At 47.5% G+C, this 27,044-nt stretch overlaps 1 protein-coding gene across 2 annotated transcripts in view; it reads right to left on the bottom strand.

Annotated features, from left to right (window-relative positions):
- PTPN3 (protein tyrosine phosphatase non-receptor type 3) overlaps positions 1-27,044 on the bottom strand; it is a 106,963-nt gene that overhangs the window by 66,744 nt on the left and 13,175 nt on the right. Inside the window, exon 2 of one of the 2 annotated variants that reach the window (XM_065879842.1) lies at positions 4,238-4,392. In XM_065879842.1, the coding sequence (XP_065735914.1) occupies positions 4,238-4,375 (138 nt within the window). In that variant the 5' untranslated portion in view covers positions 4,376-4,392. Of the gene's footprint in view, positions 1-4,237; positions 4,393-27,044 lie in introns of those variants that run through there. The other variant, XM_065879843.1, reaches the window with a different exon arrangement.

Below are 27,044 nucleotides of genomic sequence, written 5' to 3' on the forward strand. Positions count from 1 at the left end.
CCCAGCACAAAGGCACAGGGGTGGGGAATCGTGAATTCTCCTTTAACAGGCAGACTTCTTGGGAATCCTTTGAACCAAACCATTTAACTTAAGGGCAATGTGAGTCAGAAAGAGACCATGTATAGAACCAGCAAAGGCAGCTTTTTTGATCACCTGATAGCAGATGATGTACCTGAAAACAGGTCACCATGACCAGGATGAGGAGAATTAGATAACTGTCACTCCCTCCTGCAGCCACTTCTCTGGGACAGTCTCACTTATCTGGCCCACAGTGTGGGAACACAAGGCACCGCCTGTATCCTGAACACATGCCCCTTCCTGCCCCAGGGCCCTGGTTCCCGCTGCTTCCTCCACTTCCCAGGTCACCTCCCATCCCAGGGGAATCAGGACAGTGTGGAAAAGATGACCTGGTCCACATACTCTAAATCATGAGATATTCTCCCTCCAAATTACGAGATACTCTTGATGCAAAGAGCTATCTGCTCCCCTTGTTGAAATTATTATTTGCATGATTTTATATTATGTTTAATATATATTATTAATAACTTTAATCTATTGGGCATCTACAAGGAGCCTGCCACGGTATTCTGCACTTTTTATATATGATCTCCAATCTTCGCAGCCATGTCACATAGCTGTCAACACCATCCCCTGTGCTGATGAGCAAACAGAGAGGCCTCAGAGGCTCCGTGCCCTGTGCTGTCAGCCGACGGATGGTCTGACTGCCTGACTCAGGAGTGTCTGATTGATGCCAGAGTCTGCACGTTACCAGCACACTGCCACTCTCCCCTCTGGAGCGCATAATTCATCCATTCCAGTGTCTGCACAACTCACCGAGTTCTCAAAAGGAACTGAAACAAGATACATTTTTGATAAGAACAGCCCTCCCGGCTCCCCCCCCACCCCTCCCCCCCCCCCCCCCCCCCCCCCCGCCCGGCGCCTGCCCCACAAGAGGTCATCTTGGCTACATCAGGTCACTGTCCATGACAGCCTCGCTCTCTGGGTGGAGCTAAGAACAGCCGATGTCCAGGTCAGCTTCCCGAGGATGGCCGCTCCTGTTCGTAAGACGACCTGGGCTGAAGGACCTGAATGCGACAGCGCAAATGACCCCCAGGAGCAGAAACATATAAAGTGACGGAGATTCGAAGTTGCAACCAGGTCGTCAAATTGAAGTTCAGTGTGAGTCAGCCTTGACCAGGCTGCTGGAAGCCTGGGGGCCGCACAGGCAGCAGTGACAATAACAACGGCATTCGTAACTAAAGATGGCTGGGTGCCCACTGAACGCCAGGCACGTGATCATCACTCTGGGCGGATGCCGTCCGCATTCTCCTCTACAGGGCTCATCACTCCTCCTCCTTAGAATACATCCTTACCTGGGATTCTCATTCCCTCTTGGCCTCCCCTTATCGCCCTGGACAGTCCTGCTTGCTCCTCACCCCCCCAACCGTTGAACACCGAACCTCGTTCGTATCTTCTCTCTATTCACTTCTCAAGTGATCCTGAAGTACCACATCTACCCTGGTAAGACCCACATATGTATCCCAGCCTAAACCCTTCCCTTAAACTCCTCTTTTGTATACCTAGTGCCATTTCTACGCAGACGAGTAACAGGCATCTCAAACTCACCATGTCCGAAACAGGACCAGTTATTTCTGCCCCCAAACCTGCTCGTCTTGCAGGCTTTCCCATTTCTATAAATTGCAGCTCCATCTTGCCCACTGCTCAGGCCAAAAACCTTGGGAGTCACCTTGAGGCCTCTTTCACATCCCAAATCCCACTGGTTCCACCTTTAAAGTATTTCCAGACTTGGTTTACCCTTAGCCGCATTAACCGCCCTGTCCGATCGTCATGGTCTCTCCCACAGACTAACGGTCTCAGCCCTTGCCCCACCCCCTCCCCCAGTTTAATGTCGACTGAGCATCCAGAGTGATACTTGAGTCAGATCATGTCAGGTCTCTGCCTAAACTCACCAATGCAGAACAGAGCCAGTGCTCAGAATGACCTACAAGGCTCTACACAATCCCCCATCCCCTCAAGAGGAAAAAAGTTACGTTAAAAAAGTAACAAAACAGGGCTTCCCTGGTGGCGCAGTGGTTGAGAGTCCGCCTGCCGATGCAGGTGGGGACGCGGGTTCATGCCCCGGTCCGGGAAGATCCCACATGTCACGGAGCGGCTGGGCCCGTGAGCCATGGCCGCTGAGCCTGCGCGTCCGGAGCCTGTGCTCCGCAACGGGAGAGGCCACAGCAGTGAGAGGCCCGCGAACCGCAAAAAACAAACAAACAAACAAACAAAAACCCCACCTATTTTATTACCAAAAAAGTTGGGTTTTTTCTCCAGACTTAAGTGGAAAAGAGGAAAAAATTAACTATTTGCACCAAAATGTTCTGCTGTGACATAGGAAAATGACCAAGTACAGTGTTATATTCCATCCTTTTTATCGGTGTTTTTTCTGTCTGTACCATCTGCTGTGATCATTTCTCCAAACTCACGTCCACCTTGATGTGGGAGTAGGGGATAATCTTGTCGAAAGGCACATTGGTGCATGTGTGTCTGCTAGCTCACTTGTCCTTCACAATATTTTACGATATTAAAGAAAATCTTTTGAAACGGCTGTTAGGAAAAACAAAACAACCCATCACCTGTTAACTCTCTGACCTCATCACCTCCTCCCCTCCTCCTTCCTCATTACACTCCAGATGCACTGGCTTCTAGCCTGTTCTGCAACCACACTAAGGGAAGGGGACCCCACCTCAGGGCCTTTGCTCTGCTGTTTCTTCTACCTGGAATGCGCTTCCTCCTGAGAACCACACAGTTCCTCCCCTTATTTCCTTTAGGTCACCTCTGAAATGTCACTGTATGAGTGAGGTTCTCCTGAATTGCTTCTATAAAATGTCAAATGACAACCCCACCCCTTGCCCTGTCCTTAACTTTCCACTTTCCTTATCCCGATTTTTCTTCTAAGTACATGATACCGCCTGACATAGTACACATTTGTTTATGGTCTGTTTCCTCCCTCTAGGATGTAAGCTTTAAAAGGGCAGGGATTTTGCTCTGTTTTGTTCACTGCTGTATTCTTTGTACCCAGAACAAAGCCTGGCATGTAGTAGGTGCTCAGTAAACATGTGCTGAATAAACATTCATGTTCTTATTGGGAAGAAGATATATGGCTGAGGAATAGCTCCAAGACAGACAACATAAATTTTAACAAAGGAGCCCTGTCTGAACTAAGCTGTCAGTTTACAGCAACTGGAAGAGACCTTCGGGGCCTCTACAGAGCAGCCACCGTGCAGCGACTTCATGCACACTGCCCTCTTCTCTTGCCTGCTCAGCCATCAACGTCCACAGTGACCTGCGGTCAGCAGGAGGCAAACTCATGGGTGGGGGAAGACCCCAGCAGGGACCACTTTTTGTCACCCTTCAAATTCTTGTGGCCTTCTAACATCCCCCAGTTGTTCTCCGGTACCCTCTCTTCTCTTTCTGACGCCTTCCATTGCACACTGAATTTTCCAGGCTGGGGCAGATGCTGGCAGCCAATCTGGGGTCGGAGGCGACCCCCCTTAGAACTGGTCAGAGGATGGGAGAGACAGGCAAAGGTCACGAACGCCCAGTGGTGATTGGGGAGGGGCGAGGCAGCAGGGATGGCTACTGGTTAGGCATCTTACTGCTGACGTAGGACTGGAGACCCCATTTCTAGCCCTGCCTCTGCTTGAGGTGGGACAAGCCAGGCCCTCCCTGAGCCCTGCCATCTGGGAGGCTAACCATCTCACTACCCTCCAGAAAGGACCCACCATTTACTATATTTGCACACTTAATGAGTACCTGCTGTGAGGCAGGTACAGGGGAAACGACACTATTGCCATTCTCCAGGAGCTCACGGTTTAAAGAGTGACATATAACCTGATAATTACAACTACTATTCATGCAATGTGACAGGGGCCCTAATAAAGCACACACAGGGCACCATTATTGGAGAATCAGCCCAGGAAGTCAAAGACGTCACAGAAGCAGTAACATCTAAGACTCACACAGTTCACAAAGAAGAGGGGGGAAGACACGTCTGGTAGAGGTAAGAATATGGACAAAGTTTTTAAGGATATTTCTAGTTCCATCTCAACATACAAGATCTGAGACCTCAAGCTTTTAATTTAAAATAACTTCTCTTCATTTTATAAACCAACAGATGAAAAGTATTTCTTAGGGGCATTAATTCAGAAAAAATTAAATTTGGAGAACTCACATTAACTTTAAAGGTCTGTACCAAGCCATCTAGAAAGCAGACGCTGCAGATGACTTCGGATCGAGTTTTCTCTTTGGGTAATTCTGAGGTGCGTATGTTATTAATTCTTCCACCGAACGCACGTAACCGGGAGGTCATAACTATCGTTGAATAACCTGTAACAGAAGACATACCTGGTTAGCTCTGATGTGCAAATTACCAGTTCCATGTGAACATACCTCCCGTTCCATCCATCCCTCACCTGTCTGCCTTGACCCTCACAAAACTGTCTGAAGAGCTCAGATAAATGAGAGCCAGATAACGGACCATGTTTCCATCTGAGTTTCGACTTCTAAGCAGCTTTAAACAATATTTATTGCTCAATTATAACACGTTCAGAGAATTATATGGCTTATTTGTGTCTTATTATCTCCCTGGTCTCAATCTTCTAAATTTATATTTCCCGGGTTTTAAATTTGTTAATGCTTTACAACTTTATATATTTGTGTATTACACCTCTAAGGTTTTACAGAACTAAATGTGATGCAAAAATGATTTCAAATATGAAGATATTTATTGATCAATTAGACTACATTAAGAACATCTATTCATTAAAAGACTATTTTTAAAAAAAAGACCCACAGAGATGTTTGTAATATATAACTACAAAGAATATATAAAGAGCTACGACAAATCAAAAAGAGAAAAAACAAACAACTAGGTAGAAAACGGGAACATTAGCTGTCAAAGGAATGCAAACTGAAACCTCAAAGCAACAGAACCACACCCCCACCAGAATGGCTGTGATGAAATCCAACAAAACCGAGGGTTGGCCATGGTGTGGAGTAACTGGAACTCTCAGGCACTGCTGGTGAGGATGTAAATTAGTGCAGCTACTTTGGAAAACTGTTCGGCAGTATCTACGAGAGCTGAACATATGCACATTCTGTGAAATAATTCCACTCTTAGGCATATTCCCAACAGAAAAGTATACATTTATCCATTAGAAGACATGCATAAGAATTTTCATAACAGCTCCAAATTGTAAAAGACCCAACAGAACGAATAAACTGTGCTGGAGTCCCACCATGCGTGACTACACAGCAAAGGAAATAAATGAACGACTGTGACACACAACACGAATTCCTCTAGCGTTGTGCTGAGCAAAAGCATCCAAGACTCAATAGATGACCTGTATGGCGTGATTCCATCTACATAAAGTTCAGAATAGGCAAAACTAATCAACAGAAGACAGGACAGCAGTTACCTCTGCATGTAGTGACTGGGGGGTGTCCAGGGGTCTTCTGGGATGCTTATAATTCCATCTCTTAATTGGGGTGCTAATAACACTGGTGTACTCACTTTGTGAAAATCCACCAAGCTCTACCCTTATGATTTGTGCTCTTCTTTTGTATGTATGTTTCAACAAAGTTTACTTTAAAAATACATGAACGGAGAGGGAATTAGAGAGCAGTTTAAAAATCTGAGCATGGTATATTAGGGAACAGTAATGAAAGCGGTTTTATCAATGAATGCAATTGTGAAGTGTTAGACTAAAAGACTAAAGCGGTATGCAACCGAGCACATGGTCACTTCGTGCCGGCGGGAGGGACAAGGGTCCAGGCCAGCTCCTCAGCTTGGGAACGGAGGTGTCAATCTGACAAGACTGGGTGGAAGAGCAGATAAAGATGAAGGACTTAAGAGCAATTTAATGTTCTTTTAAAAATTAATTCTCTGTCAACTTTCTATGATGAGCCGGGCCTTTGCACATGCTGTTCCTTCTGCCTGGGAAGCTCTTTCTGCTTTTCTTCACCTGAGAACTCCTACTCAGGCCTCAGTGCTTGGCACAAGGATCACCTCCTCAGGGAAGCCTTCCCTGGCATCCCTAACGACTCATACATTTGTTATAGGCTCTCTACAGTGCTCATCATAATTTCACATTTATAACTGATGATGTATTTAATATCTGCTTCTGCCGTTAGAAGCTGAGCTTCACGAGGGCAGGAACTGGGTCTGGGTTTGCTCACTGCATCTCCAATACCTAGCTCTGGTAGGCACTCAATAAATATCTGAATGAGTCAATGAATAAAATGAAATATGAAGCCAAGACTGATAGTCTGGAAAAAAATAGTACAACCTGATAGACAAACTTGGGTTGGTGGGAACAGGCAGGACAAAAGGATGGGATGAGAGTGGAGGCTTCAATTAGAACACAGAGTGGTGGTGTCCCATAGACCAATGCCCCTCACACTGTAACGTGCACACAGATCACTTGGGGATCTTGTTAAGATGCAACCTTGAACGCAAGCAGGTCTGGGTGGGGCCTGAGAACCTGCATTTCTCGGACCCCCTGGGTGATGCCGAAGCTGCTGATCCAGGGTCCACACTGTGAAGGGCAGTCACACACAGCCAGAAAAGCAGCACCAATATGTCAGGGCAGGGCCAGAGATCAAGATCCGGAAATCAGAAGCAAGGAAGGTATGAGGACAAAGCTGACCAGAGGCCTGAGGAGAGTCGAGCCTCAGGGAACCACAGAAGCACAGCTTAGCTGCAGGCAGTGAAAACACAGAGGGAATGAAAGCTATGTAGAAGACACACCCAGGACAGAAGAGCACCCTTGGCCCCTAATCCTATTTCAGAAGCTCCAAGAAAACCTCCCTGCTTCTGCAGATAGGGATAGGAAACCTCAAATATTAATAAAAAAGATTCCTGGGACTGGCAGTGGAAGGCAACTTGTTGTCACTTACAAAATTCCACCCACGCCACCACCCCCACCTTGCCCTTTCCAAGGAAAATGTCATCAGAAGCAGGGATGCATTTTCTGAGTAAGACCAAAAGTTATCAAAAGACAACAAATGTGTTCATAATGCTTTAACTACACTGAATTTGAAATGTCAAATTTATTCTTTAGTCCTTGTCTGAAGAATTTCGGGTGGGTTATAAAATTTTTTTTAAAGATATAATAGGACAATTTCAAGTGTGGTTCTTAGTGGGAGGTGCACATCAGAATTACCTGGAGAGCTTTCAGAAAATATGCCTGTCCCTGCCCCACCCACAGATGGTGATTCAGCATTCTGGGGTGTGGTGTAGAATGACATTCCTTTTGGGAAGCCCTCTAAGGAAGGGCCAGGCCTGCATTGGCTAGAGAAGTGGAGCGGGTTTTCAGGGAACCTCAGGGTGGTGTTTCAGCTGGTGGGACTTAGAACACAGTCAACCCTCCATATCCAAGGGTTCCATGTCCTTGGATTCAACCAACCACGGATCAAAACTATTCAGGAAAAAAAAATCCCAGAAAGTTGGAAAAAGCAAAACTTGAATTTGCCATGAGCCTACAACTACTTACATAGCATTTATGTCATATTTACAACGATTTACTTAGCATTTACACTGCATTATAATTAATCTAGAGATGATTTAAAGTATATGAAAGTATGTGCATAGGTTATATGCAAATACTATGCCACTATATATAAGGGACTTAAGCATCCTTAGATTTTGGTGTCCAAGGTTGGCAGGGGGGCGGGGCCTGGAACCAATCCCCTTCAGATAACTGAGGGACAACTGTATAGGTTCCGCAAAATCTGAGCCATTCAGAGGGTATACATGCAAGACTCGGGCAGTTGCTCAGAGCAGCTAAAACTAAGAGCAAATCACATCACAACCCTGGACAGAAAAAAAACCAAGGGTGATTTCAAACAGGAGCCTCCAAATGAAAGTCACATGGGCTGACACGGCAAAGGTAGGGCTGATTTTCACACTGCTCTCACCTGAGCAGCTCTGTGTCCAGTGCCAGCATGTGTACCCGTGGGAACTTACTAACCTAACCAGGGTTAATGGTGTTCCCAGTGAGATCCTGTAGCCATCTGGTGACAAACTCAAGTAGACCAGCAACCCAGAAGAGACCTACTTTTTCCTCCTCACATGATCTCTGATTGTTACATAAAGGGCTTGGGACCCAACAACATCATAATTTGGTTATTTCACATCATAATTTGGTTATTTCATGAAAGTTGCAGAAACGTTCTCCCCACAATTATTCCCAAAGCAAACCTTAATGAGAGCGAGCCTGATGCTGAATAACCACATAATTGAGTCATGTGGTGTTTTCCGATTGTCTTGAAATTTTATCTTAAACAATCCAGTCAGGACAATGGATGATGACTAACAAGCCCTGTTTCCTGTACCGTGGCAATCAGGGAACTTGAGGTTTCTATGGCTTCCTTTATAAGCCTCTTAATTCTAAACAAAGCTACAGCCCAGCCAGGAACACACTGGCCTCTCCAACCACAGGTGATTTCACCTGCAGCTGATGCACTTTACAACATGGAAGCCCAGCGGGTTCTGTGCGTTCACACACACACACACACACACACACACAGCAGTTACAGCTTTAGAAACTGTCTTGCACAATAACAACAGAGGTTCTACTGTGACTGTAGTTTTTAACAAAGATTATACTCGCAAAACATTACAGACCTAGGCAATATCTCAGTGCAATGGGATGGTGGGAGCCCACTACATGCCACAAGCCATAGGATCACCATGTGTAAATACCTACACAATGTGACACATACCACTCAACAGAAGGCATTTTTAAACCATCTGCTGGGTCCTGACTTACGATTTCAAATCCATGCTGTGAAAGCTTGTTTCAGACAACGTGTGGTTTGAACTTGTTTTGAATAGCCTGTTTTGATGAATTGGCTTTGAAGTTGGCTATTAGGACTTTCTTATCCAACTCTCGGACCTGTAGTGGACAGGACCATCATGTCACTGACACTAGAGTAACAGCCTGGTGGCCATCACATGATGGACTAAACATGAAGAGGTTGACCAGCAACTCAAGAGTGTTCGGCCTGGGCAAAGCTACTCTTCGCTGATCTAAATAGCTCTCCAGGGCTTCCCTGGTGGCGCAGTGGTTGAGAGTCCGCCTGCCGATGCAGGGGACGCGGGTTCGTGCCCCGGTCTGGGAGGATCCCGCGTGCCGCGGAGCGGCTGGGCCCGTGGGCCATGGCCGCTGGGCCTGTGCGTCCGGAGCCTGTCCTCCGCAACGGGAGAGGCCACAGCGGTGAGAGGCCCGCGTAACGCATAAAAAAATAAATAAATAAATAAATAAATAAATAAATAAATAGCTCTCCAAAGGTCTTGAGACACCTGCTCCTGCCAGGCCCAGGCTACTTTTGGTCAACAGCGATATTAAACAGTGCAGCAGTCTCAGAAAGAAAAGGGACATCTGTTCCTGCCTTGGCGAGGCTACTCCTCATAGGCAGTGGTGCCAGCCACGTAACGGTTCCTGGAATAATAACCTTCGGACCAGTCCACCCTGCCTGGCAACACTGGTGCAATCGCCCATAAGCTACATGCCCCAGAGGTGAGGGACCTAACCCAGCAGCTTTTGGTTGGAAGGATGAACTCTACGAGAACCACCTCCTAGAAAGGGACATCTCAACTAAACTTGGAAGTTTTCTTTCATCTCCCCATTGCCTGGAACAACAGTGTAATCACTGTGCCGTTGGTTTGCAGTATGTTCTTTCTTTCTTGGCTTATTAAGAGACATCATCCGTATGAATGAAAAACGTTGCCTGCCCTATAAGTGAACAAAGGATGTTGCAGCCATCAAGCCACTATAGCTGCCCCTGAAGGTGAGCCCTGAGGGAACTCAGGATGGAGACAAACGGGGCTGCCCACTGCCAGGCGCTCAGCCACTGCAGCCACCCTCAACGGGTGCACCCAACGGTTAGGGAACTCTGGATGGGAAAGAACTGGATATGGCCCTAAAGAGCTAAGGTGCATATCAAAGGAATGATTTCAATGAGCCCGGACTCCTGCATCTTCCCATACATAGAAAGCGCTAAATTCCTTAATTTGAGATATCTGGTTTTCTTTAATGAACAGTTTGAAGTTCCGAATACTTGGTCACTGCTGAAAAAACTCCCTATATATCCTGCTCCTCCCTTACCTCTTCAGAACAGTCCCTCAGGGCTATCTGAGAGGCTGCCTGCTGGGCTCGAAGTCCTCAGAAAGTCTGCCAAATAAAACATAATGCTCAACTTTTAGGTTGTGCATTTTTTTTCAGTCAACATCCTGTATGCTATTGGCTTGTGACGTATTAAAAATTGTCATTCCCACAGTGAACACATGATAAATAAATTATCCGTAAAGACAGCCTCAGTCTCTGAGCATAATTTGCCCAAACTAACAAACAAACAGAAACAATGCTAAGCTTCCAGTGCCATGAGGTGCTGACTGTAGATTCTGGATTTTGTAGCGCGATCCTGATTTCAAATACTTACAGATATACTGTACTAGTGTTTCCCGTAGTTGTTGTAGATGTGATATACCTGTCAGCTACTTTACCAACTCAATGGACCCTGAAGCAGGAGCCCATTGCCCGGGGCATGGGTGCCCTCCTGGTCAGGGTTGGCTCACAAGGCTTCTATCACTTGCCCTGGAGCCCGAGACAGGCAAGAAGTGATGCTCTGTTTCCTGAGGGTCTACAGGCTGATCTGGGGACCTTTGTTTTTTCACAAGCCAATGAACCGCAGGCAGGAAGAAGGGAGAGTAGTAGTCTTCTCCACTAGAGAAAGTCAGAAAGCAACCCAACTCCATTTTGATCATTTCAAAAAGAAGTGTTAAAGTTATTTCATACCCTTGTTTTTAAGAATAAGAGCTAGATCTCTAACTCAAGAGTGCCAAAGTTTCAGTTAGGAAAAAAAAAAAGAACAAAGCAGTCCTGATTTTAAAACACCTAATTTGTGAGTAGACCACACAAATGAGCCACAGCTGGCTCCCTACAGGAATCAACCTGAACAATCCTCAAGCTGACCTAGGCCAATGCTACCACCTAGTGACCACCAGAGGAACACACTTCACCTCCTAGCGTGACTTTCTGCTTTCCTCCCTCTTCCTCAAGGGAAACATGGATAGTTATGCTTTCTCGTTTATCATCCACGTGTCAGCTCATTTTAAAAGTCTCCCAGAATATATAAGGCCTTCTCTGTCACCCAACTCCCTCCCTTTCCCTAGTGAACTCAGGTAAGCGTTCTTCCCTTTTTTTTTTTTTTCTTTTTTTGGCTATTTATGAGCCCCAACAGATGTCTGATCAGCAGAAGACGGATCTCTAGATGGAAAAGTAATAAACATTCATATACAATCAGCCATGCTAGGCGGCGGACTCAGATGATGAGCTTCTCAAATACCAGTATGTAATGTATCTAAGATAAATGTTTTACTTGTTTAGCTGCTAATATCACTATTGCTTCCTCCTCCTTTTCGCTGTGAACACAGCAGCTGGGCTGCATCATGGGCTAACCGAGTCTGGGCTGGGGTGGGGCCAGCAGGGGCCTTAATAATCACTCGCATCACCCCCGACCACACCGCATACTGACAGGAAAACCACCACTCCCACGAGGCCAGCTTCTAAGTTCCAATCTGCTCTTAACCTGGGCCTAAGTGTTCCTTACACCCTGAAGTAAGCAATTAGGGGGTATTCCCTCCTAAAGATAAAACTTACAAACATCTGGATGGGGATTTATCATTTATCAAGCACTAGATCAAGATTAGATCAAACTGCAAGAATGTATACTTAATATTTAAGTTGCTAAAACAGAAACAGTGATTAAAAGGAGACTCTTTTTAACTAGAGACTTAAATTAAACTTTAGTGTACTTCAGAATCATCTGGGGAGCTTGTTAAAATACAGATTCTTGGGCTTCCCTGGTGGCGCAGTGGTTGAGAGTCCGCCTGCCGATGCAGGGGACACGGGTTCGTGCCCAGGTCCGGGAAGATCCCACATGCCACGGAGTGGCTGGGTCCGTGAGCCATGGCTGGTGAGCCTGCGCGTCTGGAGCCTGTGCTCCGCAACGGGAGAGGCCATAACAGTGAGAGGCCCTCGTACCGCAAAAAAAAAAAAAAAAAAATACAGATTCTTAGGTACCACCCACAGAGATTCTGGTTTAGTAAGAACCCAGGAGACTGCATTTGAAAACTTGCAATTTTTTTTGAGCTTAGAGAAAAGCTGCAAGAAAAATGAAACTCCTGTACATCCCCACTGGCCTGGATTCAACTTAACATTTTGTCACATATGCTTTCTCTCTCTCCCCTGCACGTACACATACCACACCCCCAAAGCTTTCTAATGAACACTTGAAAGTTGTAGATATCACGCCCCTTTACCTCTAAATATTTTAGCAGGTATCTCCCAAGAACAAGGACATTTCATAACCACAGTACAATTATCAAATTGAGGAAATTTAACATCAATAAAGCACTTATAGTCCATGCTAAAATTTTGAAAATTGTTCTGATGGTGTCACTTTATTTCTTTCCTCCTGATCCAAGATCCCAACCAGGACCTTGCCTTGCTTTAGTTGTCAGGCAGAAACTGCATCTGTAATAAGCATCCCAAGGGGACACTGATGCAGGGTGTCTGAGCACCAAGGCAGTGGAAAACTCTTAATCAGATACTTCCTTTCAGTTTTGACCGTCTGTACCTACAGTCAGGGGCTTGGTTAGGTCAGCACCCCATGTCAGTTTTCCCATCTATATTACAAGTCTCTTCCCAGAGCCAAAGAGGGTTGTCTATAGCTTAGCTACCCCATCACTCTGGGGAAGCACTTCCTTAAGGCAATGTTGAAATAACAGACTCCAGTCTATGTGCTGGTGCTGGAATTAGTGCTGTGGTCATAACAGAGGAAGAAAGCAACATGAAAACAAATTCGGTTCAGAAAGGATTCTGTCATGTGATATTTTCTAACCAGACGTCTCCATTTGTTCAAATTAGTTCACGTCTCTCACAGACAGCAATTCTTAACAATTCATAATATCCAAGTTATAAAAAAAGACCATGGTGCCTTCTGTTATGCACACTCTCATAAGTGGGTGACAGTCAACTACCACTGTCTTAAGGAAGAAGAGAAAAAGATATACATGCATTTTGTATGATTTATTAGCTTTGCAAATGTTAATAAAACTCACTCCAACTAATTAAAAACCGGTGATTTTAGTTCATCTGTGACATGCCCATATCTTAAAAAAACGATTTCACTTTATTAATTTTACATTATGTGCAGTTGATAACCATATTACCATACAACTGGTACATGGAATTTAATATTCATCATGACTATAATTTTTGTAAATGTACCAACACTACCTTCTGCCATTTTTTTCCCGCTTACTTGGCTTTAATTTCCAAAGTACGACACTGCATAATGACACAAAGATAAATATACTTATTTTAAAAACTAGTTTAGAATGTAAACATAATCACTACTGAATACTTACTAAATTAGAAAAATCTATTCATTAAGGGAGGCATTTTCATGTTGCTAATTCAATGGTAAAGCCAATAAACTAATTTGTCCTGGGCCTATACACCAAAAAAATTTAAAATAACATCTTTAAAGCTTTAAGCCTGCTAATTAATACAATAATCACAGCTGACAATGGAAGTACTGGTGCACAGGACTTATTTTTAATTTGGGTATGCATATATAGAAGTATTTAATGCCTTTTAGTTAGAAAAAATGCTTCCGTGAATGCATTCATGAGTTTTTAACTCTGACTTCACATTATTCACCGCATGGGAGAAAATGCTCACACAAGTCTCCTTAACACCACAGCTTAAGACCCAAATTATCCTGCAATTATTAATCCTTCTTTTTCTAGTTCAGTTTTATTTTTTAATTGAAGTATAGTTGATTTACAATGTTGTGCTAGTTTCAGGTGTACAGCACAGTGATTCAGTAATACATACATATATACACACACACACACACACACACACACACACACATATACACACACACACATATTCTTTTTCAGGTTCTTTTCTCATATAAGTTATTACAAAAATTGATTAGAGTTACCTGTGCTATATATACAGTAGGTCCTTGTTGTTTATTTTATATATAGCAGTGTATATATGTTAATCCCAACCTCCTAATTTATCCCTCCCCCACCCCTGCAATTATTAATCCTAATACTCCAGAAGTACCATCTTGGGATCAAATCCTTTACTCCAGAGCCGGTAACTTGCCCAGGGAGTGGACCTCCAACCGGTAGCCCCTGAGAAGCAGGGAGGGGTAATCTGTAGGATCAGTTGTGTTCCAATGAGACCTGTAATTAGCGCCCTTGTTCTCGTACAACTTCAAAATGTCAAATAGTTTTCTTATTATGGAGTTGGGTTTATTTATAGGCTCGACACCATGACACTTGCAAAACTAACCAAAGAAAAGTTATACTTGATACCAGGAGGATAACAAGAAGTAGTTTTAAGCTCCCTGAAGGGCAAGACTGAGAATGCTGTGGGAGCTGCAGGCATTTCGGGACAGAGGTGATGTTGCTATAAAGAGAAACCAACCTCTGACGACGACCCGCGAGCTGAGTGTCCAGGGCTGTGATGAGAAGCCGCCTAGCACCTGAAACACAGAGTTTGCTCCTAGGCGACCAGAGAATACGTTCGACCTGTGAGGACGTTAAATGACGTCATCACCTTCTTTTCTTTCCACTTTCTTGAAGCACCACCGAGGAAAAAAGCACAAATCCCAAGTGTAAGAGTGCTGCTCTCAAGAAGGCTGGAGCAGCTGCCTCACACCCCTTCCAAACATGATGCCCCCTCCCGGGGACCAGCCTCCCAACTTTTAACACCATTTTCATGAGATTTGTTACATGAGATTTTTAGAAGTTTAAAAAAAATGTTTAGGGAAAGGTTATCATGGTGTAGTGTTAAACCACGTATTTCACAGGACCCAAGCCTTCTGGAGCCACTTCTCCACGCACATGGACGCTTCACTGGGGAGAAATGAGAAGGGCTGTGTCCCAGTCTCCCCACCCCGAGCGTGTCTGAACAGTGCCTGGTCAACTCCCCCGTTACGTACCACATCAGTGAACCCTGAAACTTCAGAGGCCAGCAAGCCCGCCTCTTGCTGGAAGAAGAGAGGGGACATCTGCCAGCTGTTGAGGGACTGAACCAAACCACGCTGGGGGAGAAGACTTGTGGGACCTACCACCAGACAAGCCGTCAACAGCCTCCAAGCCAAATCCCTGCATGGGACTAGGACCACAGTTTCACAGACCCATCCATCTTGTTTATGATTCCTTCCAGCTTTTGTTATTACTTTGGCAGAAGTTCCGTATCTTTTACTCACTCAATATTTACTTACTGGGCACCTGCTCTGGGCCAGGCCGAGGGAGTAGGGTGAGGGAAGGCACAGATGCCTGGAGTTTCGAGTTCTAAGGGGGTTGAAAGCCCAGGGTGCCAGGGGAACAGCAGGAAGGCTCCCGACCCAAGCCAGGCAGGCTGGGGTGGGTGGCGGGACCAGCACACAAAGGCTCCATGGGGAAGCTTGCAGGATAAAGGGAAACTAGCCGGGTAGAAGCAGTGGCAGTCCAGAAACTGCACACTACATGTGCAAAGGCCAGGAGGGGAAATACATGCACCTTTTAGGAACCCCACAGAAACAGATTTATTAGTCGGAGTGTCTGAGGAATAACTGAAATCCTAGAGAAATCTGAGGGAGGAGACTAGGTTCTTCAAATATCCAGGATGTCACACAGAAGGGGAATTAGGATATGGTGTGAGGCTGTGGGAAGGTCAGCCTCAGTGGAATCAAGCAGAAATGTGGACTGGAACCCCAGCTTACACTTACCAGCTGTGTGAACTTAACAGAGATCACTCACCCTCCCCGAGACTCAGTGTCCTTATCTATAGAAAGGTGGAAATTGTTTTCCAAGGTTGTTTTAAGCACTGAAGGTAACATGTGTACATACTAACCGGCACTAGCAGGGCCCGATCAATGGTGCTTATTACTACTACCAAGATTAGACTGACTGTTTCAGACCCCAAGGGTTCAATAGGTGGAAGATGGAAGGAAGAAACAAAACAAAACAAAAAAACCAGAAGGAAGACCTTTTGAACAGTCAGGGCTGCACAAATACGGAAGGGACTGCCTTGGGAGAGAGGGAGCTCCCCGTCCCTAGAGGTGATCAAGCAGAGGAAGTGGATATGGCCCTTGGTGAGTAAGTTGCAGAGGGCAGGCTGGCACTGGAAGGGGTAGGAGAGATGAGCTTCCAGGACCTAGATTCTATTATGACTTCTGTTTCGACAGTGCCAAAACCCACTCAAAGTGGCACTGTCCAAAACTGGATTTCTTAAATGGATTTCTCATGGGAAATAATTCTAAATGGATACCTCCATCTTGGGAAAAAAACTAAAATGATCCATCAAACTATGAAATAGAGGGTAAAACAATATGAAGACAAAAAGCAGTATGTAAAGCTAAAATACTGAGCAGTTTCTACCTAAAATTAAGCAACCCGTCTCTTCTCATTCTCCCTTTGAATAGTTCCACTGGGCCCCAAACAGACTGGAAAACAGGATAGAATAAATTTACTCTACAGGGACATGAATCAAGTTGCATCAACTTTACAAAAATACTGTGCTAATATTTGCCTTTGGGGCACAGACATACCCATTTGGGTGTCAGTCCATAATATTTCTATCTTAGGCTCCAGCCCCCACCCCTTTACAGCCAAAAGCAGCAGAAGCCTTCAGAAAAGAAAACAGCCAAAGTCACTTTGAAAGGTTTGAGATGTGCTAATCGCAGCACATCCCAGCCAAGAAGCTGGAATCTCACAACTGGACCTTCTTGCCAGCTCTGCTCTTGCCAAGGAGTCTGAAGCCAGCAGCAGCCTGGCCAGAGAAACCCAATCCTCACCACCAGCAGCCCTCACCATAATTTTATCTCAAGGAAGCACATAAAAATACTCTTCCCCCCCCCCCCCCGCCCCCGCGCCAGCACCGCCCTATTTGTCTATAATCAGCGAAGTGACCTGGGAAGTTACTACTCCATTTCTTTTTAGCTCGGTTTCCCAGCTTAGAGCCCTCTAAGTCTCCTTCCAGCTTTAAAATCCTCTGCCTGTAAAGTTTTAATCCGAGGGGCCATCTCAGGTTATATTAGGTACAGTGACCCTACTGGTAGCCGGCAGGTCTAGAGACCAAGATAAAAACGTATTTTTATGTAGCCTAGTCTGATTTCCAGGGCTTTGATTTGGAGGTGGGTGGGGGTGGGAATGGGGTCAGAAAATTAATTAAAAGAAACCACATTAACTCTAAAAAAAAAAAGAAAAAAATGACTTAAAAAGGCGTGCCAAAATGCTAATCAGAATAGGATTTAGGAATAATGAAATGAAAATAATATATCTTATTGCTGCCTTTATTTATTTGTACTGAGACCTTCCACATGCTGGGAGCTGGGAATACAGACATACAATCCATTCTTTAATCTCAAGAAGTCCTCAAGCCACTTGACCAGGGACACCACTGCCTGGGGGCCCTGGGTGGCCAGGGGTCTCAGCAGGCCAGGGCCGACTGGAGGTCTGAAGGAATAAACCAGACTTGGGTTCCAGTCTCTGCTCTGCCACTCCCAAGCTGATAGGACCTAGGACAAATTAACTTTCAAAGTCTGTTTCATCATCTGTAAGTAATTCTGAGGAGTGGCAATCTCGTATCTAACCCCGTGGAGGCCCTGGCCCACGGCAGACATGTAATAGCAGCTACTCTGAGGACTGCCCCTGTGTGACGGCCCCTCCCACCCCCCTCCGTCTTAGTCCCTGGGCCGTTCCCATTCCCAGGCTTCCTATCCTGGGGTGCAACCAAGGTTCCTACAGCTGTCCGCATTTCACAGATTGGTAAATTAGACTCAGAGAACCATGCCCAAGTCACACAGTCAGCCGCCAAATGGGGTGAGGGTCCCAAGCTCAGTTCAGGGTATCACACACCTCCCCACTGAGTTCCCTGTCCTGCATGACTGGAGGAAGGTGAATTACAGGTGATTCATCGGAGGGAAAAGGCTCCACTTAATCACTATTGTTTCTGCAATTTACTGACTACAGGTATGTTCTTACCCTTTGAGATAATCTTCATCAACCCTCCCCACAGCTCGCATTTTGGTAAATTTCCTCTTAGGGAGGAAATGGTCCAGAAAAACCCTTTTTGCCTCGAACTCTGCAACATCAGAAACCTGAGTAATGACCAGGTATTTATTACCATCTTCCCTCTGTTCTAAAATGACAACAGGTGTTTCAGAAGAGTTATTTTAAAGGAACAGTACATTTGATTGTGAAGATCGTGATTTCAGAGAAGTTAAAACATGGAACACAAATCTTTCAGAATTGTGGAAACATAGTAAGTGACTTCCTCTCCCTTCTACAAAAGGCGTAGGCTGGAGTGAGTGCACAGAATGTCTAAAGGCCCTTCCAGCTCGACAGGCAGCCACCCTGAGTTAATTATTAACCGCGGGAGAGCAGGGTGGGCCACCTCATTTCCTGAGGCCAGGCCCTGGGTTTGGCCTGGGCCTCTCCTACCCCGTGACTAACAGCTCTCCTTCCAGGGAGATCCCGAGAGTGGCCGGCCAGCCCCCTTCCACGGCGCCTGCCTCCAAGGATCTCAGAACTTGGAGGACTCCTGATGCAGGCCCAGGCGCACTGCGGCCCCCAGGAGACTGGGTTTCTCAATGAACTTGAGCTCAACCAGATCCTTGCCCGCTCACTTTTGGGGCACACATGTTGGCTCCAAGCAACAGATCTCATGGGGGCAGCCACGAGGTGGGGGGAAGTGATAAATGGGGGTGGGGGGAGCAGCTAGATCCTGAGTGTGGCAGGAGAGTAGGTCTCCAGGAGGATCCAGGACAACCTCACAACATCCAAACCTTGAAGTTCTTTCATACGGCGAAGGGAGGTGCTTGGGCAGCGCAGAACCTACCTACCGCCATGGCTGTGAAAAAAACAAGTTGGCTCTGAGCACCGGAAGGCAGCTAACCCTGGAGGGAAGGAGAAGCGGGCGGCTCAGCAGACCAGCTGCTACGACACACTCATGTCACATAACACCAACAGCGCTGTCTTGTTTTGGGAGGGTTTTAGTTTGCTTTTTACGCTGTACTCGTCATGTCTATATAATCATACAGCCTACTCTTTCCCATCATCACGCAACGAAACATTTGTCCAGGTATTTCAAACACTTCACTGGCATTGTTTGTTACAGTTTTATAGTATTCCACCAAGTGGAACCATAACCATGGCTAGGTGCTCAGATGACTTCTAATTAGGAGGGTGCAGACTTCCAAAAGGACCCACAGTAAACGAGAGTAGGGAAGAAGGAGCAAGTGATCAAGGGCAGGCACGAATGTCAGGAAGTTGGGCCCAGATGAGCCCTGCTTTAGGGAGGAAAGAAAACCCCAGCCACCAAAGATGCACGGCCACAGGGTGACAGGAAGTGGCTAGACCACCACCTGACAAAAAAAGGCGGAACAGATGAGCAGATAATTAATGATAATTTGTGGAAAACCAACAGATTTACTGTTGTCTTTTCTACCAGGTAGAACAATCCTTTTACACTGGGAAGGATGGAATGAACGGGGATGGGAAGGCATCTCCTGACCACCCATGACCCACCAGAGACTACACGTGTCATCTCGTCCAGCTCCCACATCAGAAGAGGGATTCAGGCTAAGGACAGCAAGGACCATGCCCGAGGTGACCCGGCACAGAGCGGAACCCAGACCCAGTGGCTCCTGACAAAGTTGTACTCCCCCAAGACACAGCACTACCTGCTCTGGTCTTTTTTTTAAACTGTGGTTAAACAGAACATAAAAGTTGCCGCCTCAACCGTTTTTTTTTTTTCTTTTTTTTTTCTTTTTTTCCGGTACGCGGGTCTCTCACTGCCGTGGCCTCTCCCATTGCGGAGCACAGGCTCTGGACGCGCGTACCCAGCAGCCATGGCTCACGGGCCCAGCCGCCCCGCGGCACGTGGGATCCTCCCGGACCGGGGCACGAACCCGTGTCCCCTGTATCAGCAGGCGGACTCCCAACCACTGCTCCACCAGGGAAGCCCCTCTCAACCGTTTTTAAGTGTACAATTCAGTGGCATTAATTACATTCACGATGTTGTGCAACCAACACCACGATCTATTCCCCGAACTCTTCCATTACTCCAAACAGGAACTCTGCACCCATGAAGCAGTAATTCCCTACTCCCTCCCCCAACCTCTGGCAAACTCTAATCTACTTTCTATGAATTTGCCTATTCTAGATATTTCATAAGTGACTTAGCATGATGTTTAAGGTTCATCCATGCTGTAGCATGTATAAGAACGGCATTCCTGTTCAAGGCTGAATAATATTCCATTGTATGGAGAGACCACATTTTGTTTATCCATTCATTTGTGGACACTTGAGCTGGTTCCACCATTTGGCTGCTGTAAATAGTGCTGCAATGACATTTCTGTCCAAACATCTACTTTTGGGTATATACCTAGGAGTGGAATTGCCGGGTCATACAGGAATTCTATGTTTGGCCTTTTGAAGGGCCACCAAACTGCTTTCTACAGAGGCTGCACCATTTTACATTCCTACTAGCAATATAAGAGGGTTCCAATTTCTCCACATCCTTACCTATACTTTTGATAATAGCCATCCTAATAGATGTCAAGTGATAGCTCACTGTGGTTTTAATCTGCATTTTCCTAATGACTACTGATGGTAAGCAACTTCTTATTGGCCATTTGTAGATCTTCAGAGAAATGTCTATTCAAGTCCTCTGCCCATTTGGAAATTGGGTTGTTTATCTTAATTTGGATTAGTTATAGGAGTTCGTTATATATTCTTAATGTTAAACCTTTATCAGATAGGATTTGCAAATACTTTCTCCCATTCTGTAGGCTGTCTTTTCACTTTTTTGATGTCTTTAGAGATACAAAAGTTTTTAATTTTGATGAAGTCCAACTTATCTATTTTTCTTTTGTTGCTTGTGCTTTGGTGTCATATCCAAGAATCCACTGCGAACTCCAAGGTCATGAAGATTTATCCCTGTTTTTTCTTAAGAGTTCCATGGCTTTAGCTCTTATATTTAAGGCACTGATCCATTTTGACTTAATTTTTTTTTTCTTTTTTTTTTTTGACTTAATTTTTGTTTATGGCAAGAGGCAGGAGGCACCCTGGTCTTTCTGACCAGGGTCCCTCCCCACCATGATCCTCTGGCAGAGCTAGCATTGCTGCACTAGACTGTGAACTTCATGAAGGCAGGGTCTGGGTCTTTTAAAGACCACGACCCGGTGCCTGGTACCCAGCAGGTGCTCAATAATTAACTGTGGGATAAATGGACAGTTGAGTGGATAAACCACTTGGTGGGGGGGGAGTACCCTCCATCCCCCACCTGCTTCTCATCACTACTATAAGACCACCCACAGCTGGCTGAAAGACTTATCTGTAACAAAGTAAACCTGATCGGCCAACCATACTAAGAAGTAAATATGTATCAACAATTGCACTTACATACTCTTATTAGTTCAACTAAAACAATCCAAGATCTAACCGGCACTTAACTGAGAACAGGACAGAGGGTCTCAGCCCTGGAAAGCTCAATACACCCTTACCAGTTTCCTAGTTCAAGTCCTTCATCGCACAGAGGAGGAAACCAAAGGGCTGACGGAGCCAGTGACTTCCCAAAGCCTGGGCTTCCACTCCCAGAGCTTTCCCACCAAACATAGGCCTGCGTGATCACCCACTGGAAATCCAAGAAAGGCACCAGGTTAGCCTCAACTGTTCCAGATGGTCCTCTGGCTCCAAAACCTGCCAATGGAAAAATGAACTCCGGGTCCTGGATCTCATTCTGCTACAAGAGGGCCCCCTCACTGTCTGCCTCCCGTAGCACGTCACCTGCTCACTCTCTGCTCCAGCCACATTGCCCCTGCCCTGTACCCAGTTGTTACAAGCTCGTTCCCACCTCAGGTGTTCGCAGTTGCTGTTCCCTCTGCTTGGAACTCCCTTCTCTCAGACATCCTCCACCTGGCTCGCTCTAAGTGTCTTAGAGCGAGCCAGGTGTCTTATCAGTGAGGCCGTCCAGACCTCTCACTGCACCCTTCTCCTTAGCGTTTATCACCGCTAGACATATCAAGTATGTTCACTGACTGTTTCCTCCCAATTCCCATGTCCCTACCTCCCACTAGAATGGAAGTTCCTTAAAGGCAGGGACTTTGTTGTTAACTGCTGTGCCCCTAGCACCCGGAGCAGTGCCTAGCAAGCCTGAGTATCTGCGAATGACATGGATAAAAGGACAAAATGGGAGCATCACACTCAGTACTTCCATGTCCCTAAGCGTGACAGTGGGGAAGGCAGGCAGCTCCAGACTCGTGCGTGAACACTGCCTGAACCCCGCGGCCACAGAGCGCTGCCTGTCCCGGGCTCCTGGGCAGGCAGAGCTGGGACATAACGTGCCATCAAACTTCCCACACGTCCCAGCCAAGCCCAAGATGCCGGCAGCCGCTACTGTGCTGACCTGGCCACAGAAAATGGAGTCTCTCCTCACAGGCACTTAATAAATGCTTGTGAAATACACACACGTGCACTGAGTGAACAGCTAGTGTGCACAAGGCTGACACCTGCACTCCTAGAAGGCTCGTGTCAGCACTCGTAACAGCGTATCATTCCAACAATGCTGGCAGGTGGTTTGACCAGTAATTCCATTTCTAGGAACCTACTGTCAGGATACATCCATACGTGAAAGTTTTATTTGCAGAGATCTTCCTCCCAGAGACATAACATTGAAAATTACACCAAAAAGCCAATTTCCAAGCTTAGACGGCCAGTTAAGTAAATCATAAAACAGCCACGGATATCCATGAAGACTTCATAATGACATGGAAAACGTTAGAATATTAAGTAAAAAAGGCTGGTTACAAAAGTGTACCTACAGTGTGACCACAACTATAAGTCATTGTATAAAGTATGAAGGAACTCACAAGACCGTGAAAACTGTTAGTTTGTCTATTCTTTCAAATTTTCTGTAGTGCCTAAGTTTTCTATGAGCAAGAAAGTTCAAAAATCAAACTGATAGAACTTAAAATGATGTCACCTGATACCTCATTCGAGCCGAGGGTGTGTAACTGCTTAAACCTCCCTCCCGTGACACCTGGTCACCTCCTCGCCCCTTTCTGCCTTCACCTGACCCTGCTTCTTCCTCTTCCTCCCGCTTGCCCCCAGCGCCTGGTACCCGCAGCCCTCCCCACCCTGCCCCAGCCCTGGCCCCGCTGCCATACCTGTCACTCCTCCCCCAGAAACCCTGCTCCCAGGCTGGGCTGCCCCACCTGACACTCCCCTGGCCCATGGACCCACGTTGTAGCCTGACTCCTCTGCCTCCCAGCTGTGTGACTGTGGGCAAGTTGCTGAACCTCTCTGAGACTCCATTTCCTTCTCAGCAAAATAAGGTTGACCCCAACTCACAGGGGTCTGAGGTTCAGGGAGTTAGACCCCCGCCTCAGGGGGCCCTTCCTTCCATGGTTGAGGTTCCACATGCCAACAGCTGTGTCTCCAGCCCCTGCCACACGATGGGCCTCAACCTGCTGGCTCCACCCAGCCTTGGGAAGCGCTGCTTATGGCACGCCGATGCACAGGGAGAGATTTCTAAATCCTCAATTTGCATAAATCTGGACACCTGCCCTCTCCTGAAGGAAGCGGAAAATCAGGTTTGCTCTGGGTTCCTGGATGAAACCAGTGGTTTCTTGGCTGAAATTCCCATCCTCCTGTTGAAGCCTCCACCACTCCAGAAAACCCACAGCCCAGCTGTCACAACGGATGCCCAAATCCAAATCCCCGGCACTCATCCTTTCCGAGTCCCTGTTCTATCTTCCGAAGATGGTCCCGGCATGTTTAGTTGAGGTCCTGCTGACGGCTTACACCATCTTCTCCCATCCACACCACCACTCTCCCAGGCACCTGACTCAGTGCTTGGTTGCCCCGCTCTTTCAGCCACGGGGCTTTATGTGTTCTTCCTGCATGAACACTCTGAGCTCACCCCCTATGACGCCACAGACATTTAATGAGCCCCAGCTGTGGCCAGGCTCCACGGCAGGTGCTGGGGTTCAGAGGTGAGGAAGAGGCTGTCTCAGAGAGAGATGCAGGAATAATCAAACCATCACCTTCCAGTGTGGGGAGTGCTTCAGGTGTGTGCCACTGGCTGCTGGGGCTTTGTCTAGGGTGTGACCACAGCTCATCCTTGAGCCCATGCAAACAGCTTTTAAGGGGATTCTAATGGCAAAACTACACCTTGAAGGATGGAGTATCAAACGGCAAAATCAAATCACCCAACATTTATCCCCAAACCTGCAGGGGCTCCTGCTGCCCCTTGTCCATCACCCACAGTCTGATTCCCATCTAACCCTCCACACCCCAGACGCCTGGGTGCATGTGCTCCACGGGGATGGGGAGACAGCCACGCAGCTGAGCTTATTCCACTTCCTCCATATGCTCTTCTCCACGAGCCTCGCCACCATGTGTCATATTCCCGACCAATGCCACTCACGGTGGTGTCCAGACTGGCAGCACTGTTATCAACCCAGGTGCCCGTTAGGAACACGCAATCTCACGCCCGGCCCCAGGCCTACGGTACCCCGTTCGCCTGCACATTAAAGTCCGAGAGGTCCTGCTCGCCGACCCATTTCAACTCCCCCAGGCCTTCAGCTTTCCTCCTTTCACTCTGTTGCCAGCTGCCAACTCTTGGTGTCTTCAACATCCACGCAATGAGCTGACACACCACCCCCAGGGTGTCCACCCCACAATGGCACCACTCTGGCCCCGCCCTGCCCAGGGCAGCATGCACGGGTCACAGCCCTCTCCATCTGAGACCGGGGCTCCACGTGGGGACAAGTGCCACGCTACGGTCCTTCTGACAAGCTCGCTGAGAGGGACAGATGGCAGGCAGTGACGGACCACCAGTACTTCCTGAGTAATCACCACGTGCCACTGGGAGAAGCCCCTGTCATCCTGGAATCTTCACCCGGCCTTGTGAGGCGGGGATGCCTGTCATCCCCACTGCGGAAATGAGGACAGCAAAACGTCAGGAGGCTCGCTGGGGTCACGGAGTTAGTGAGAGGGGGTCCAGAGACAGCCCCAGCTTACCACCTGCACCAAGAGATAACAGTGCACACCACAGGGCTCAGGAGGAGGTGGTACACCTATTTGAACGGGGAACAGCCCTTTGGCCAGACCTAGAAACGAGGGGGAAAGTCCCAGAACAGTGGGAGAGGCAAGCAGGGCCTGGGTCACAAAGCCCTTCAACGATGGACTAAGTTGCTGAGACTAATGGGACGGCAGGAGCAGCGAAGCTTTTGGAGCAGGCTGGCCCCCAACGGCTACCCCCTTCCCTGACATCCACCCCCTCCCCTCACTCAGGAACCTGATACTTCACCACTTGAGACATGCTTCTCCGACCCTCCTGAAGCAGCCAATGCAGTCAGAGCCCCCCAGGTTGGCTCGGCTCCACTGCCTGCCTGCCCCTCCCCTCCCCTCCGCTCCCCTCCCCCTCCCCTCCCTCCCTTCCCCTCCCCTCCTTCCCTCCCCTCCCCTCCCCTCCTTCCCTCCCCTCCCTCCCCTCCCCTCCCCCTCCCCTCCCTTCCCCTCCCCTCCTTCCCTCCCCTCCCCTCCTTCCCTCCCCTCCCCTCCCCCTCCCCTCCCTCCCTTCCCCCTCCCCTCCCTCCCTTCCCCCTCCCCTCCCTCCCTTCCCCCTCCCTCCCCTCCCCTCCCTTCCCCTCCCCTCCCTTCCCTCCCCTCCCCCCTCCCCTCCCTTCCCTTCCCTCCTCCCCTCCCCCTCCCTTCCCTTCCCCCCTCCCCTCCCCTCCCCTCCCCTCCCCTCTCCAGGAGGAAGCCCAGCACCAGGGGACACCTCCACCAGCAGTTTTCTCCCAAACGGCTCCTCCACAGCAAAACCCTATTAAAAGTCATGAAACAGGCCTCAACAAGGCCCAGCTGCCAAGAACCCTTTCCCTCCCCTCCTTTGACGGGGCTCCCTTCCAAGCCCAGTCTTCCCACATCAAATCACCAGTTTCCACCATCACCTCCAAGAGGAGGCCGAGACTTGCCTCCTTACCCTTCAGCCCACATCCTGAGGAGGCCCAGCAGGGCCCTGGGGATGGAGCTGAGGAAGAGAAGGTCTCTGCCCTGGGGATGCTCACAAGGGGGAGCCCGACACCGAACATGTACCCCTTTAATGGGGAAACGTTCTCAACCCCCCATATATTCATTCACCTGGACCTATATGGTAACTCTTAAGAAACTAAAGCCTTTCTTAGTCTTTGAAAATGTCTTTTAGTAGCAAATAATCACTGCAACAAGGGAATCTGCCTTATGATCGAAAAAATTTAAGATTAACTTTGTATAAAACAGAAAACGTTAAAATTACAACACAAATTTTAAATTCCTGCATTATTTATAGACCAAAAACACTTTATTTGTGATACACACTTTGTCACACACAGATCTATTCTGGAGTCCAGCTACTCAACATGTGGTCTCTGGCCAGTCTCAACACCACCTGGGGGGCCTGTTAGGGATGCAGAAGGCAGGGACCACCCCCCAGGCCCCTCGAATCAGAATCTGCATGTTAGCACTAAAGCTTGGGAAGCCCTGGCTTAGAGCATATCACCAGCAGGGTGAGGGGGAGAGACAGGGGAAAGCAATGCCGGATGGAGCCAGGCGACATGGGACCCGCAGAGAAGAGGTGATCTTAGTGCTTCTGCAGGGAACACTTTCTGGCAACAACATGAAGCAGGTATAAATGTTAGGGACCCACTGCGGAGAGAGGCAAATGGGAGAAGTGTGTGAACCCACCCAGTTTTAGTGGGGGGAAGGAGGGGCAGGTTGGAGGAGGGGCTGAGGTGTGATGGGAGGGATTTGTTCAGTGCAGCTGTAGGAGTGAAGGGAGACCCTGGGGTTTCTATGCTGGAAGACACGTCACTTACAGAGAGAACATTTTTAAGGAGGAAGGTGCAGAGCTCTG

The sequence above is a fragment of the Phocoena phocoena genome, chromosome 6 (assembly GCF_963924675.1).
Source record: "Phocoena phocoena chromosome 6, mPhoPho1.1, whole genome shotgun sequence".
NCBI lineage: Eukaryota > Metazoa > Chordata > Mammalia > Artiodactyla > Phocoenidae > Phocoena > Phocoena phocoena.